Source organism: Oncorhynchus mykiss, chromosome 21 (genome assembly GCF_057628025.1).
Source record: "Oncorhynchus mykiss isolate SJ-2025 chromosome 21, ASM5762802v1, whole genome shotgun sequence".
In the NCBI taxonomy this organism is placed as follows: Eukaryota; Metazoa; Chordata; class Actinopteri; order Salmoniformes; family Salmonidae; genus Oncorhynchus; species Oncorhynchus mykiss.
In genome coordinates, this window is record NC_143042.1 from 47,412,144 (window position 1) to 47,427,158 (window position 15,015).

At 42.2% G+C, this 15,015-nt stretch overlaps 2 protein-coding genes across 7 annotated transcripts in view; one reads left to right on the plus strand and one right to left on the minus strand.

The window, feature by feature from the left end:
* Positions 1-53: 53 nt before the first annotated feature.
* men1 (multiple endocrine neoplasia I) lies at positions 54-8,993 on the minus strand. Of its 4 annotated transcripts, none has more exons than XM_021578227.3 (10): positions 8,727-8,993; positions 7,582-8,104; positions 4,864-5,072; positions 4,548-4,676; positions 4,320-4,360; positions 4,053-4,140; positions 3,760-3,896; positions 2,095-2,221; positions 1,644-1,817; positions 54-1,501 (listed from the first exon to the last, which is right to left on the minus strand). In XM_021578227.3, the coding sequence occupies exons 2-10, from the start codon at positions 8,015-8,017 to the stop codon at positions 995-997; spliced, it is 1,848 nt and encodes a 615-aa protein (XP_021433902.1). In that variant the 5' UTR covers positions 8,018-8,104; positions 8,727-8,993; the 3' UTR covers positions 54-994. The 4 variants fall into 4 exon arrangements, with proteins under 4 accessions (XP_021433902.1, XP_021433901.1, XP_021433900.1 ...); XM_021578226.3 differs by having other exon boundaries at positions 4,855-5,072; XM_021578225.3 differs by having other exon boundaries at positions 4,053-4,167; positions 8,727-8,981.
* A 2,265-nt stretch (positions 8,994-11,258) lies between these two features.
* rtn3 (reticulon 3) overlaps positions 11,259-15,015 on the plus strand; it is a 35,047-nt gene continuing 31,290 nt past the window's right edge. Inside the window, exon 1 of one of the 3 annotated variants that reach the window (XM_021578230.3) lies at positions 11,259-11,579. In XM_021578230.3, coding sequence (XP_021433905.3) covers positions 11,483-11,579 — 97 coding nt within the window. In that variant the 5' untranslated portion in view covers positions 11,259-11,482. The remainder of the gene's footprint in view (positions 11,580-15,015) is intronic. The other 2 variants (XM_021578229.3, XM_021578228.3) reach the window with 2 other exon arrangements.

Sequence of the window (15,015 nt, forward strand, 5' to 3'; positions counted from 1 at the left end):
CCCTTCATGACATGTGAAACAGTATATCCACAATATTAAAAAGAGAAAGGGTATCATTTTAACTTATTTTATTATCTGCAGATTTAAAAAAAACAAGTTATCAAGCAAAATACTACTGAATGTAGCTACCTGGGACACCTACAGCAATCCCATTATAAACAGTGTGTGGTCTTTCTGGTCACTTTCTATTGCCTATTGCAGCTCTGGCTAGTCTCAACTGAAGGCCACCTACATTAGAACAAAAAAAAGGCAAAGTATAAGGCAACAAATAGCTAGCATATAAAGAGCCAACGTAACAGAGTTGGACATTGTTACACAGTAATAGTCCGAATCACTTCCAGGGATTTCAATCAAAAAGATGAAACTTAAGATTCAAGGGCAGAAAATATAGAATGGAATTCAGACTGCTTTCTAACGGAGCAATTCCCCCATTCCAAAACAGGTTCCGGGACAGGGTGTTTTCACCATTACTTTGGCTTTACAAGCTCTTTACAGAGCTTCTACACATAAATCAGTGAGTACTCAGAGTTGATGTGCACTACTGCCCATTAGAGCCACACAAAGTGACAGCAATTGAATGTTTTAACGGCCTATGATACACAATCATTATTGAATCACAAGATTAAAAAGAATGACTTGGTTGACAAATCTGTTCAAACTTGATTAAAGTGACTTCCTCCACATGGACACGTGTGTCATGTTCTTACCGACCCTCTCATGACCTTAACAGGACTTATGATATGATTGCTAAAATAACATTAAAAAAAAAAAAAAAGCTCATCGCTGATGCATCAGTTGTGTGTATTGCCTTGCCTCTCAGTCGGTCCTACAGTCAGTCTCCCTTTGTTTTTCTCCCAATGGAAACTCTAGCCTGGTTCCAGATCTGTTTGTGCTGTATAGACACTCCTATGACAATGACCATGGGAGTTGGCTATACAACACAACCAGACATGGGAACCAGGCTGGAGAAAGTTCTACAGCCAGAGTTCTCCTTCTACAGAGATTTGCGCTGGCGCTTCATGAACGACATGGTGTAGTCTCCCGACTGCGTGCTCTTCTGCCTCTTCATTTGAACCTGTGACTGGGCGGTGAGCTGGAGCTTGATAGCACTGGAGTTGATCTTGGCTGCCGACAGCAGCTCCTTCATGCCTTTCATCTTCTTGCTCTGGAAGGCCACCAGGGGACCCATGCTGGGGGAAGGCAGCTGTTGGGCAGGAGAGGGCACTGGGCTGGGGGACTTGGCCTTGCCTTCTGGGTCTCCACCACGGAGTCCTGAGGAGCGACGCCGCGTCCCGCCCTCCCCACCTACTTTCTTGGCCTGGGCGGGCTGGGTTGGTGGTGGGACAGGGGTGGTGGATTGTGTAGGAGGGGAAGCTTGGTCTTCCAGTTTGGACTCACGTCTCGGCCCACGTCTTCGCCCCTCGCGGGGGTCCTCGCTGGATTGGTCGTCGTCATCCTGGGGCTCCAGCTCTTTGGTGATGATAGACACTTTCTGACGAATCTGTGGAGGATGTAACAGTGAACAAGGATACAATAGTGTTTTAAAGGGTGGTTTGTGAAAACATCTATTTGGGTTAAATAGGTTATAAAGTGACTAGGGATGCCTTTAAAGGGATAGTCCAGTCTTGTGGTGGTGTGATTACCTGTGCGTCAAAACGACTGAGGGACTGGACCAGGTAGGTGGCCCAGCCCACGTGGAGGACAGGGGTGGGGCTTCCCTCCTCCCACTTACAGATACCGTCATAAAACCGCAACAGGTGGGCAAAGCATTCTGGGTCCTGGAGGGCCGAGAGGGCGGCGGCCTGTATGGGCTGGTCCTGAGGTGGAGGGAGAAGGGGCGAGAGAGGGAAGAAAGGGGGCGAGAGAGAGGGAAGCGAGAGAGAGGGAAGAGAAATTAATGGAACATAGGAAGGAAATGAGTAGATAATAGATAGAGGGGGGAAGTTAGATGAATGGGGTCCATTCAATACCTCAATGAAAGGCAGCTGTCACATGAGATATTATTAATGCATAATTCTGGGACATGAGATTAAAATGAGAAGTAGAAAAATGTTTATTCGGTTCTTAATGATGTAATGACGAGTGGAATTTTACCTTTTCTCCTCCCTCCCCTCCGCTCTCGGCAGCTGCAGCCGTCTCCTTCAGCAGGGTGGGGATGACGTCGTTGGCGATGTCAAAAAATTCCTTGTAGATCTCTTCGTCCTCGCGGAAGTAGTTGTAGCTGGGGGAGTGAGATCATCGTAGATTGTTATAAAGCACATGAGGTCAGACTTCTTTAAAAAAGTGTCAGTTCATGATGACCTTTCATTCATTCAATTAGGTTATTTATTTTCCACGTATGCAGTAAAAGGGATATTAAAAAAGGTGTGAACACTTGTATCCCTTATTTTTTTTTTCAAGAACCCAAAAACATGACAGAAAATACTCAAACGACATGTTATTTATGTTGGTAGATCACACGCCATGATCCTTGTTGTCGTGACAGCAAGCCGAGGGAGCCGAGACTGAAGAACAATGTGTGAAACAGGAAAGGCAGAGAGGTAAAGGGAAGTCGAGAGGAGAGGGAATGTACCGACTTGCCTTTCTGGTGCACACATCCTAGAGACAGAAAGAGACCAACAGAGAAACAGGAGGAAATCGGCCCCGTCGGCTGTTCCCTGTGATCGGGTCGGTTAGTATTTTTAGCCCCAGCAGGCCGATGAACAGTGTTTAAATAGGAGTAAAGTGCAGGTTTACTGCCCCACGAGGATCAGAGCCAAGCCTGGAGGAAAGCTCCCTGCGATTGCCTGTCCCGAGGACATCGTATTTAGGCAACACACGCCCTGTTTATCAGACAGAATTATGCCCCTAGAAGATATGCATGCAATATGAGTATAGTGCCAAACAAAACCATAAGCTAGCCTGAAAGGACATGGTCAGACAACTTGTTCCAGATTTAAGTCTACAAAACGCTGTAATAAAGAGCCTAACGTTCCTCTGAGAGACATCTGCTGCCCCCTACTGTCAGAAAGGTGAAACAGTAAATGGTGTAAATTGTCATCGCATTCCTCAGCAAAAGATGGTCAACAGGGTTTGCCTCAGTATCCATGGTTTCAATACTAATAATAAATTATTATTCATGTAAACTTCGTTGTTGTTGTATTTTACCCCCTTTTTCTATCCAATTTCAATTGTCTCGTCGCTGCAACTCTCCAACGAGCTCGAGAGGCAAAGGTCGAGTCATACATCCTCAAAAAACATGCCCCGCCAAACCGCGCCTCTTAACACTGCTCGCTTAACCCGGAAGCCAGCCGCAGCAATGTATCGGAGTTAACACCGTTCACCTGATGACCGAGGTCAGCCTGCAGGCACCCGACCCACCACAAAGAGTTGCTAGAGCGCGATGAGCCAAGTAAAGCCGACCCCCCCCCCAGCCAAACCCTCATCGTACCTGGACAATGCTGGGTAAATTGCGCACCGCCCTGTCACGGCCGGTTGTGATACAGCCCAGGATCCAAACCGGATCTGTGGTGAGGCCTCTAGCACTAGAACGCTGTGACCCTCTGGAGGTGAAATTTGACTTTTATAGCCCTTTTCATTACATAAACAATCAATAAGGCATTACATTAGGGAAGTTAATGGACACTTAAATGAACGATGCCAAAGGTTATTTCTGTGGGCCAAACATACCTTTTTACCATAAAACACAGATAGTTGACACAGAGCAGCAGTGTAAGGAGCATACAGAAGGTAGCTAAGCTTGTTGCTCCAGTAACTTACTCCTGCATGACCTGTGCAGCCTCGGCCCAGGCCCCCAGTGCCTCCCGGACCTCCCTGTGTCTGTAGTGGTAGCCAGCCAGGTACATGAAAGGGTAGATGTGTTCGTTGTTGTAGTACTTCTTAGCAGAGTTCACAGCCTGGAAAAAAATAAAAAAAAACACATACTTGCAAGATATGAATAACTCCTCAAAATGAGCTGATTAAATTATATCTCAAGGATGATTTTGTTAAGATGACGTTTCAAATAAAAAATGTCACCGCTTCAATGTTGGTGTACAGATCCACACACTCACTTGAAGGTGGATGGTGTAGGGGTTCTCTTTGCCAGGGAGGGGCTCCTGGTCCTCCAGGTCAGCCAGGGTGCCCATGGCCATGGGGTATCTGTGGCACAGCAACGGCAAAGAGCGACTTGGGTTGAAATGACAGAACAATAAAACATGATTACCACAGAAAATAATTCATTTGGATGTAAACCAATAAGCATTTTCACCACAACACTTCAAAACTAATTTAGTCTTTTCAACAAGCTTTTGAGATAAAAAAAATAAAAAAAGAATCACCTTTCCAGGTCTCCTCGCTCATAGAGCAGCCATAGAAGCCTCTGTGTAGGAAAAAGATCAGAGACCGAGGACAACACAGAGAAGCATTTATGAGGTAAATATAAACTACTGTTCCAGCCAGCTTGATGTCTTCGATGATGCCAACAGGTGCGTTTTAGGTGAAACTCTCCCCGTACAATATTCATTATATCACACTTATCATCCCCAATGTGCTGATGGTGGTCACACCTGTTGAAGCTGTAGCATCTCAGAGCTGTCAGTGTGCAGGTCCAGTGAAGGGTTAATGGCACACACCATGAAGGCCACCTCCATGTTCCTGTTACACTTCATATAGGAGCCCTTCAGGTACAGCCAGCTCTGGAGGACAGGGGGAGATGGGGGTTAAGGTTGAGAGGTGTTGTACTGTGTTTACAAGTTCAAGGTGAGTGTGTGTGTAGAACAGCAGTTCTATGTAGTTGATAAGTAGCAATATTAAAAAGGTGTGTGAGTGCATGTTATTATAATGTTATTGCAAGGGGTGGAAGTATCTCTGTACCTTACTTACCCTCTCGCCGACACCGGCGGCAACTGTCTGCCCCCTCCGGTCCTCGTTGCCCTTGCCGTGCCAGGTGACCTCAGCGGTCTCCTCTCCGTTCTTGCCAAAGATGACCCAGGCATGGTCCTCGGACAGGGCGAGGTGCACGTCCCGCAGCCCCAGAACCTGGCACGCTGCCACCACTGCAAATGCCACCCCCGAGCTGTCCAGCTTTGTGCCTGTTCAAAATAAAGAAAAGCAATAGGATTGAGTTAGTAACAGCTTTAGCCTCCTTCAGACAAAACAACCTTGTATAGTTTGACTAAAATACAACATGCTTTCCTGTTTGTGAACAATGGTTTTTATTGGGTCACAAGGGCAATACAACCACACAAAAAATACCATTACTTTTTCTGGTTATTTTGTAATTGTTTTCCCCACTTACATACCGTCCCATCCCCACCTATCCCAAACATACCCCAGGCAGACCCACTCACAATAAATAAATAAATAAATAAATAAATAAATAAATAATACATTTTTAAAAATGCACACACTACCAGTCAAATGTTTGGACACACCTACTCATTCCAGGGTTTCTTTATTTTACTATTTTATACATTGCAGAATAATAGTGAAGACATCAAGACTATGAAATAACATATGGAATCATGTAGTACCCCAAAAGGTGTTAAACGAATCAAAATATATTTTATATTTGAGATTCTTCAAAGTAGCCACCCTTTGCCTTGATGACAGCTTTGCACACGCTTGGCATTCTCTCAACCAGCTACATGAGGTAGTCACCTGGAATGCATTTCAAAGAAAAAGTGTGCCTTGTTAAAAGTTAATTAGCAAAAAATGATTTCCTTCTTAATACGTTTTAGTCAATCAGTTCTGTTGTGACAAGGTAGGGATGATATGCAGAAGATAGCCCTGTTTGGTAGAAGACCAAGTCCATATTATAGGAAGAACAGCTCAAATAAGCGAAGAGAAACGACAGTCCATCATTACTTGAAGACATGAAGGTCAGTCAATCTGGAACATTTCAAGAACTTTGAAAGTTTCTTCAAGTGCAGTCGCAAAAAGCATAATGCGCTGTGAAAAAAATGGCTCTCATGAGGACCGCCACAGGAAAAGAAGACCCAGAATTACCTCTGCTGCAGAGGATAAGTTCATTCGAGTTACCAGCCTCAGAAATTGCAGCCCAAATAAATGTGTCACAGAGTTCAAGTAACAGACACATCTCAACATCAACTGTTCAGAGGAGACTGCGTGAATCAGGCATTCATGGTTGAATTGCTGCAAAGGACACCAATAATAAGAAGAGAGTTGCTTGGGCCAAGATACACGAGCAATGGACATTAGACCGGTGGAAATCTGTCAGTTGGTCTGATCAGTCCAAATTTGAGATGTTTGGTTCCAACCGCCGTGTCTTTGTGAGACGCAGAGTAGGCAAACGGATGATCTCCGCATGTGTGGTTCCCACCGTGAAGCATAGAGGAGGAGGTGTGATGGTGCTATGCTGGTGACACTCAGTTATTTATTTAGAATTCAAGGAACACTTAACCAGCAGGGCTACCACAGCATTCTGCAACGATACGCCATCCCATCTGGTTTGCGCTTAGTGGGACTATCTGTTTTTCAACAGGACAATGACCCAACACACCTCCAGGCTGTGTAAGGGATATTTGACCATGGAGAATGATGGAGTGCTGCATCATATGACTTGGCCTCCATCACCCAACCCAATTGAGATGGTTTGGGATGAGTTGGACCGCAGAGTGAAGGAAAAGCAGCCAACAAGTATTCAGCATATGTGGGAACTCATTCAAGACTGTTGGAAAAGGATTCCAACAGCATTCCAGGTGAAGCATGTTGAGAGAATGGCTACTTTAAAGAATCTCAAATATATTTTGATTTGTTTAACAGTTTTTTGGGAACTAAAGAAAAACCCTTGAATGAGTAGGTGTGTCCAAACGTTTGACTGATACTATCTGTCCCCCACGCACACACACACAAAAGTTTGGGGTCACTTGGAAAAGTCCTTGTTATTGAAAGTAAAGCACATTTTTTGTCCATTAAAATAAAATAAAATTGATCAGAAATACAGTGTAGACATTGTTAATGTGGTATACGACTATTGTAGCTGGATTTTTTTGTGAAATATCTACATAGGCGTACAGATGCCTATTATCAGCAACCATCACTCCTGTGTTCCAATGACACGTTGTGTTAGCTATTCCAATTGTATCAATTTAAAAGGCTAATTGATTTTTAGAAAACCTTCTTGCAATTATGTTAGCACAGATGAACTGTTGTTCTGATTAAAGAAGCAATACAACTGGCCTTCTTTAGACTAGTTGAGTATCTGGAGCATCAGCATTTGTGGGTTCGATTACAGGCTCAAAATGGCCAGAAACAAAGAACTTTCTTCTTAAACTCGTCAGTCTATTCTTGTTCTGAGAAATGAAGGCTATTCCATGTGAGGAATTGCCAAGAAGCTGAAGATCTCATACAACGCTGTGTTGTCCCTTCACAGTACAGCGCAAACGGTCTCTAACCAGTATAGAAAGAGGAGTGGGAGGCCCCAGTGCACAACTGAGCAAGAGGACAAGTACATTAGTGTGTCTAGTTTGAGAAACAGATGCCTAACAAGTCCTAATAAGTTTTTCTAATGAACAATTATCCTTTTAAAATGATAGAATAAGACATATGATTGGATCAGCCATGTACCCCAAATCCTACCTGTGATGAGACTGAAGAGGGATTGGATGTGGGCGCGGTCCTTAAAGTAGGAGCGGCTCAGGCTGTTCCAGATGACGTCAGACACCTTCTTCACCAGTTCCCTGCTGGATCCACCAGCAGGCCTGCGGTACTGAGACAGGTCCACTGCTCCCCGGATTTGGGCAGTAAAACGCTCACGTAGGGCCGACAGCATCCCTAACTCCACTGTAGGGAAGCAGGAGTTTGGACAGTCGGGCTCCAGTGGCTCGAAGCGCACCCCCGGGACGTTTATTGGTATGACCCGGTTCACGGCCAGGAAGTGTTCAACGAAGCCCAGGACCAATGAGAGAAGGGCCAGGTCCGGTTCGGGTTTACGGAGCTCCGCATCGAACAACGCAACCACACCATCGATCCCCTTTAGGGGAAAGTGTTTCTTCTGGGCTGAGTGTAGTCCCATGTCGAACCCTCTCCTCCTTCACAGCTCGCAGTCACTCACTAGGCCGGTGTGTCTTCTCCACTCTCTGCTGCAGTGATGTCATAGGGGCTGGATGAGAGCAAAGTGGAAATCAGTACCAGCACACACATTGAAATCAGTTATACTGTATTTTCCCCTAACACTCAAAAGGCCTTTGTATGGCTTCTTTCACTTTGTGTAAAAAAAAAACTGTAGACTGACCAGCCTAAGTGGGCGTGGCACAAATATCCATTCATTACGCAAAATAGGTTTTAAAAAAAAAAAAAGGTTAAACTAATACTGGGTACAAATATTGATATCTGATACAAACTGGGCTAACTCGCTAATAACAATGTTGTAAAATAATATCAAATCCAGATAATAGCACGATAGTTTAAATGGTTCGATAAAATTTCACCACCCCACACAGGATCATAAAATTAACAATAAGCTATTAAGATTAATTTTTGGTCAAGACCAAACAGGAAGGTTGAGGAATTTGATTGACCGGCAGGTGCAGTTAGCAACAATATGCAAATAGGCTATGTAATATGCCAAAGCTAGCCAGCTATGCTAGCAGGTATAATAGCAAAACATGCACAACTACATGAAAATACAACTATTATGTGTATTCCAATCGATTTACAAACCTTCCCGAACTCATAGCCCGCTCGTAAGCTTCTTAATATTTCGAAAGAAAGCTAATACGCACCCGTTAGTTCAATGCTACATCCACATGTTTTTGTTTGTGCCTTGCTTTTGCCGCGCAGTTCTATGACTGTATTCGGTCTGTTCAAATGTGTCAGAACTTTGGCGCGCCTTCAAATAGCTACCAACAATGCAGAGTCGTGCATAATCGAAGATTAGACAGTTCAAAGTATTTGCAGCTCTACTAGGCTGCGCACCCGGCGCTCAGTTTAAACGTGTTTGAACGAGACCCCTTTTGTCCTTCCTTTATTGACTGGACAGATGCATGTATGGAAATGTAGTTCAACTTTACACCATTGTTGCCAAAACGTTCTAAATAAGATCACTGGAGAAGACAACATTATAACGCGTTTATTGAAACATTGATGGCAAGTCTCGTGATAAACATTACATCATGAAAAGAGGCGGGTACACCCCCACATTTTTTTTTCTTCAAATTAACGCATTAACGTTTTTCTGTAGGCAAGTCATTTTTTAATCACATTTTAAAGTCACATTTAGGCATCCGTGAGACACAGCATTAAATAAAAATAGGCTTTAATTATAGGGCCTTAAATGGTTGGCAAACACAAAAACACTTCATACATGCTCATGGGCAAGCTCATTTAGAACCTAGTCGATCATCTTATATAATGTCGCCTAGTAGTTCCCCAGACAACTAGGTTAAGGTTAAGGCAATGTTTTATACAGAAATGTGATATTTTATAGGCAGGGATGGGCAAAAATGATTAAATACGATAAAAAAATACCATAAAGATCAAGGTATCAAAATAAATCACAGAATACTTGTATTTTGAAATGTATTTAATTGAAATACAGTTTTACATTTGCAAGTAGCAAGCCCAAACAGAAACAACATTCTCAGTAACAGTTACAGAAACATTACATTTACTTGCTGTGACTGTGATATGTGTTGTTTTATCTACCTTAGTTGAATGCACTGACTTGAGTCACTCTGGAAAATAGTTTCTGCTGAATGACCTAAATGTATGTGTGGAAATGAACATACCAAAATTAACTGCAAAGCACACTGGGTATTATTATTGGCCTTGTTTCAGGGGGCATGTCTAGATGGAATAAAAGCTTTACCTGATTATCCTAACCTGCTACAAAAGTACATTTTGACAAAAGCCATAGCCCTTCCAGACAAAACCTTGATTTGGGTGGAGCTCATTAGCATAATACTTAGCATGCTTTGCGATTGTCTATTTTTTCATACACATTTATTATTCATTTATTTAGCAGATGCTGTTATCACACCATAGTGCAATCAGACTTCTGATATCAATGCAGGGTGAAAGGGGACCACAAAATGGTGAACCGCTATAATTAAGAATAATATATATAGTATTTTGTATTTGGAAAATACAAATTACAGCTCTTGAAAGTATCTTGTTAAAAAATGAATTGGAGTGTAGTTCTGCCCAGTGTAATACAAATGACAAAATACTCAGAAGCAATTAAACTACACTAAACAAAAATATAAACGCAACATGGAAAATGTTGGTCCCATGTTTCATGAGCTGAAATAAAATAAATGTTTCATAAGCACAAAAAGCTTATTCCTTTCAGATTGTGTGCACAGAAGTCTACATTTTTTAGGGAGCGTGCAATTGGCATGCTGACTGCAGAAATGTCCACTGGAGCTGTTGCCAGAGAATTGAATGTTCATTTCTTTACCATAAACTGCCTCAAAGACAGTTTTACAAAATGTAGCAGTATGTCCAACCGGCCTCAGAACCGCAGACCACTTGTATGGCGTCGTGTGAGTTGTGCCACGGGCTGAGTTGAGTTGCACGTTGTGAACAGAGTGCCCCATGGTGGCGGTGGGGTTATGGTATGGGCAGGCATAAACTACGGACAACGAACACCATTTATTTGACCTTTATTTAACTAGGCAAGTCAGTTATAAACACATTCTTATTTTCAATGACGGCCTATGAACAGTGGGTTAACTGCCTTGTTCAGGGGCAGAACGACAGATTTTTACCTTGTCAGCTCGGAAACAAGATCTTCCAACCTTCTGGTTACGAGTCCAATGCGCTAACCACTAGGCTACCTGCCGCACCAATTGCATTTTATCGATGTCAATTTGAATGCACAAAAATACTGTGATGAGATCCATTGGGCCCATTGTGAGGCCCATTTTGTTTTAAGGTATCTGTGACCAATAGATGCATATCTGTATTCCCAGTCATGTGAAATCCATAGATTAGGGCCTAATGAATTTATTTCAATTGACTGATTTCCTCATATGAACTGTAACAGTAAAAATCTATGAAATTATTCCATTTTGCTTTACATTTTTGTTCTGTACACATATTTCCAATACATGTAACAGAAATACTGCCCATCTCTGTGAATAGGCCTACACTGGGCTTTGCTTTATGTTTTATAGCCTAAGCACTTTACAAGGCCAATTTACATTCTCAAATTAGAAAACATAGGGTCATGTTTGCATAATAAAATGTGGTAGGTATGTTGCCAAAAACAGGCTATATATTTATAAACACAATGGGAAAATGTTGGGTATAGCCCTTTAAATGAGCTAACGTCAAATGTCCGCCTTGTTTCGCTCTTTCTGTCCTGCACACTCACAGCGCTTCAGTACGTGCGCGTGAAGGTGCACAGGCTCGGTGACACTTGCACCCAGCTCTTTGGGAATAGGAGGAAAGTCGGAAGAAAAGGTTATTTTAAGGACAGCAATAACAACATTTATTCTCACCGTTACTGTGCAGAATATTGTGAAATTACAGGAAAATGGCAGATTCAATGACCCAGTCCGCCCAGATATCATCGTCGCAGGGGCTTGCCGATGGACAGAACTCTGTTGCGGCCAAAGACTCAAAAATGTCGGGTAAGACGGATGTCATTCTATGTTGCATTAGTCAACATAGACATGCTGTTTAAACGTTAAGTAACACAGGTGCTTTGAAATAAAGTAGCCCGTTGCTCTAATGTAAGACCGTCAAAAACCAATGTTTTAGGACCGTGAAAGGCAGGTAAATTTAAAATGCTTAGCTCTACACTTATTTGTTCGTTGGGAAGGTTAACCAGTATATTGTCCTTGTCTCTGTAAGCACTTGACACAGTCAAGTTGTTGAACAAGTAGTCCATACCTTGTAAACTGACGATTTTGCATTATTGTGGGCGTCAAAGGGTGCTAAATATCCTAATATTAGACGTCCTACTTGACCAACAAACACCCACCGCCCTCTATGGGATCGAACGATACTCCACTGACGAGAAATTGTTTTAGAACATGGTTACCACCTACCCGTCGTTGGTTCGAGAAACGAGCACCACGATTTGATGGAACGCCAAACTAGTCTACTTGCTTTACCAAAGTTCTCTCAACCTCTGCAATCCCGAACTTTGTATTAACCAGACAAGGAAACCGAACGCAATGCCACATTTTATTCTCTATTTGGGGCACTGTGAAATGGCTACATGTTGCAGGGACTGTGATCTGCACTGCAGATTCATTGTTACCAATGATTTGTATATACACTAGTTGACTGACAGGGGGCGCTGTTTTGAAGTCACCGTTCCTCTATCTTGGCACTCCCCAATTGTTAAAAAATAAATAAAAAAAAGATATATAAAGCTATATAAATTTAATGTATTAATTTCTACATTCGTTTTTGCCACATTTATTCTATTAGACACCATACTGCGTACTTTTTCAATTGTGAGGTTAACAATTTTTTTTCCCTTAAAGTATGTTTTAGAGACTAATGTCTCGACTACAATAAAAACATACACACATGCATGTAATTTTGTCCTTGAAACATGTAAACGAAATACTGTAGAATTCCAGTCCTACTGGGAAGTTCCCATATTGCCTACTGGTGGTTTCAAAGCTTCTCAATTACATTTTTTCCCCTTTATTTAACTAGGTAAGTCAGTTAAGAACAAATTCTTATTTTCAATGATGGCCTAGGAACAGTGGGTTAACTGCCTTGTTCAGGGGCAGGACGCCAGATTTTTTACTTTGTCAGCTCGGGGTCCAACACTCTAACCACGAGACTACCTGCCTCACATCAATACATGGATGGCGTCAACAATCCAGGGTTTATATACATTGTTGATTGTTATTGGGCAACTGCAAATTTAAGGGAGGACCTCTTAAAGGCCTGCTGTTGTTTTTTCTGTTGCCAAATCACCTCCACATTGGTCAACAAAGCCATGCAAGAATATTAGTGCTTCAAAGTCCAATCCCTCTAAAATTGTTTGCTATGATGCATTGATTCTATGGTTTGTTTTTTTGTTTCTATTTTGTCTTTGGCTGCATGTGTCCTGTGAGCTATATGATTGGGGGGAGGAAAGGACACTGTTGTCTCTGCAACAGTCTTCAAACTGACAGTTTATTGTCCATTAGGGAAGGGCATTTCAAATAGTTTAATCCATCTATTCAGCAAACCATGTCTCACTAATTAAACTTGAAACAAGCCTCTGTTGGGAGTACATTTGTGTATTAGACTATAACTTCCTGTATATTATGCAATATTGGCAAATACTTATGGGGCAATGATAGTAAAATAAATGTTACACTGCCATACATGCACTCAACATATTCAGTTGGCCTTGCTGTTATGGTTTTTGTCATTGCTTTCCATTGTCTTTAATCTGTTTCTCTTTTGTTCAATTTGTTGGTGATGGAATTATTATTTTTTTCTTTGGGGGGACTGTGGGGGAGGTCTTGGCTGGTTGAGGGGCAGCTCTTTGGGAACTGTTGTGGCGGGGGGGGGGGGATCTTGAGCAGAGCATTGCCTCTGGTTGCTTCTGTGTCGCTCTGGATGGCAGGCTGTTCGATGACCAATGTGACGTAGTTGTTGAGCGGCTTCACTGCATGTATATTGTATTTAATTTTTTAAAATATTAAATAAAAAAAATGTTACGCTAAAGTAGCCTAATCAGATGATCAATGTACAAACTGCTCTTAAATAGAAAATCATTACTTTATTGGTTGACCTACAGGCTTACTTTACCATATGTTAACAACTAACCCTTCTAAATGTAGTTTACTGTATATCATTTAAAAAAGGCATGCTAAAAAGGGACCCAGCTCATATTGCCAACGGGGAATGCTTTTGTAATTGTGTTCAAGGCTGAATACCAGTTATATTGCCTCAAGTGGGTGTGTCACAAAGGCATTTACAAACTGGTACATTTTTCAAAGGTGAGTAATATTTACGCTTCGATCAAACCGACTGCGTCGTTGCATTTTGGTCACCAGGATTACGTTAATTTCCAATCAAAGGCTGTGTTTGCCTCGCAGCATTGCGTTGCAGTGCGTTCGGTGTGGTGCACATGTTGGACGTCTCGAACGTATGCGTCAAACTGTATGTATAGACGGCTTGACAGAAATGACAGTAGAAGGTGAATGTTGAACTTTAGTTGCATACATATTCAGATGATGCTGCGTACTATTTTGCGCAACGACTCTGTCCGTGTGTTCGACACGTTAGGCCAGTGATAACTTTTTCAGTGTTTTTTTAAAGTGTAAATTTTAAATGTTTAAAAAAAACTAATCTCCAAGATATTGGGATTGACTTTGCATTTTTCTGAAGTCCGTGCTACATTGTCAGTTGTCTGTCTACCATTCTTTCATTTGTCCTTGGTCACACAGACCAGATGCCTGTAACTGCCTTGTCAAACTATTTATTCCCCCCCCCCCTTAACTCGGCTGTATGATTTAATGATGACAGAAAAGTCCTCGTTGGACCCTTGGTGCTACTGTCGTACAGTATCAATGTCCCTGGGCCAAGTTAATGTAGCACCCAGTCTGGAGGAAACCAAATGGACTTACAGTACCAGTCAAACGTTTGGACACACCTACTCATTCCAGGGTTTTTCTTTATTTTCACTATTTTCTACTTTGTAGAATAATAGTGAAGACATCAAGACTATTAAATAGCACATGGAATCATGTAGTGACCAAAGTGTTAAACTAATCAAAATATTTGAGTTTCTTTAAAGGAGCCACCCTTTACCTTGACTGCTTTGCACGCTTGGCCTATCTTGCCATCTGAGGCTGGTGTTGGCCAGTCTCTTTTATGCCTACTTCATTCTCAACACACTTGAGTGACAACACTAAGGAAGTGACCATAGAGATCAACCTAAGAGGTCTCGCATCTTTAAAGTGCATTGAGCCAGTTGATTGTCAGGGTTATTTAGTTCATGAAAAGCACCCCCTGTTCTTTCCGATGCCGCTTCTCCGAGGTGATTGTGCAAGCTCCGTCAATGGAACCATTTATCTAAGGTGGAAGAATGTCCATGGGTCTACTATT

Coding starts and splice junctions, on each gene's coding strand:
- men1 (XM_021578223.3), bottom strand. CDS start 8,017: ATGGGACTACACTCAGCCCAGAAGAAACACTTTCCCCTAAAGGGGATC. Junction 3,897..4,052: donor CCTACACCATCCACCTTCAA/GTGAGTGTGTGG, acceptor ATTTTTTTCCAG/GCTGTGAACTCTGCTAAGAA. Junction 1,502..1,643: donor TCAGTCGTTTTGACGCACAG/GTAATCACACCA, acceptor CATCCTCCACAG/ATTCGTCAGAAAGTGTCTAT.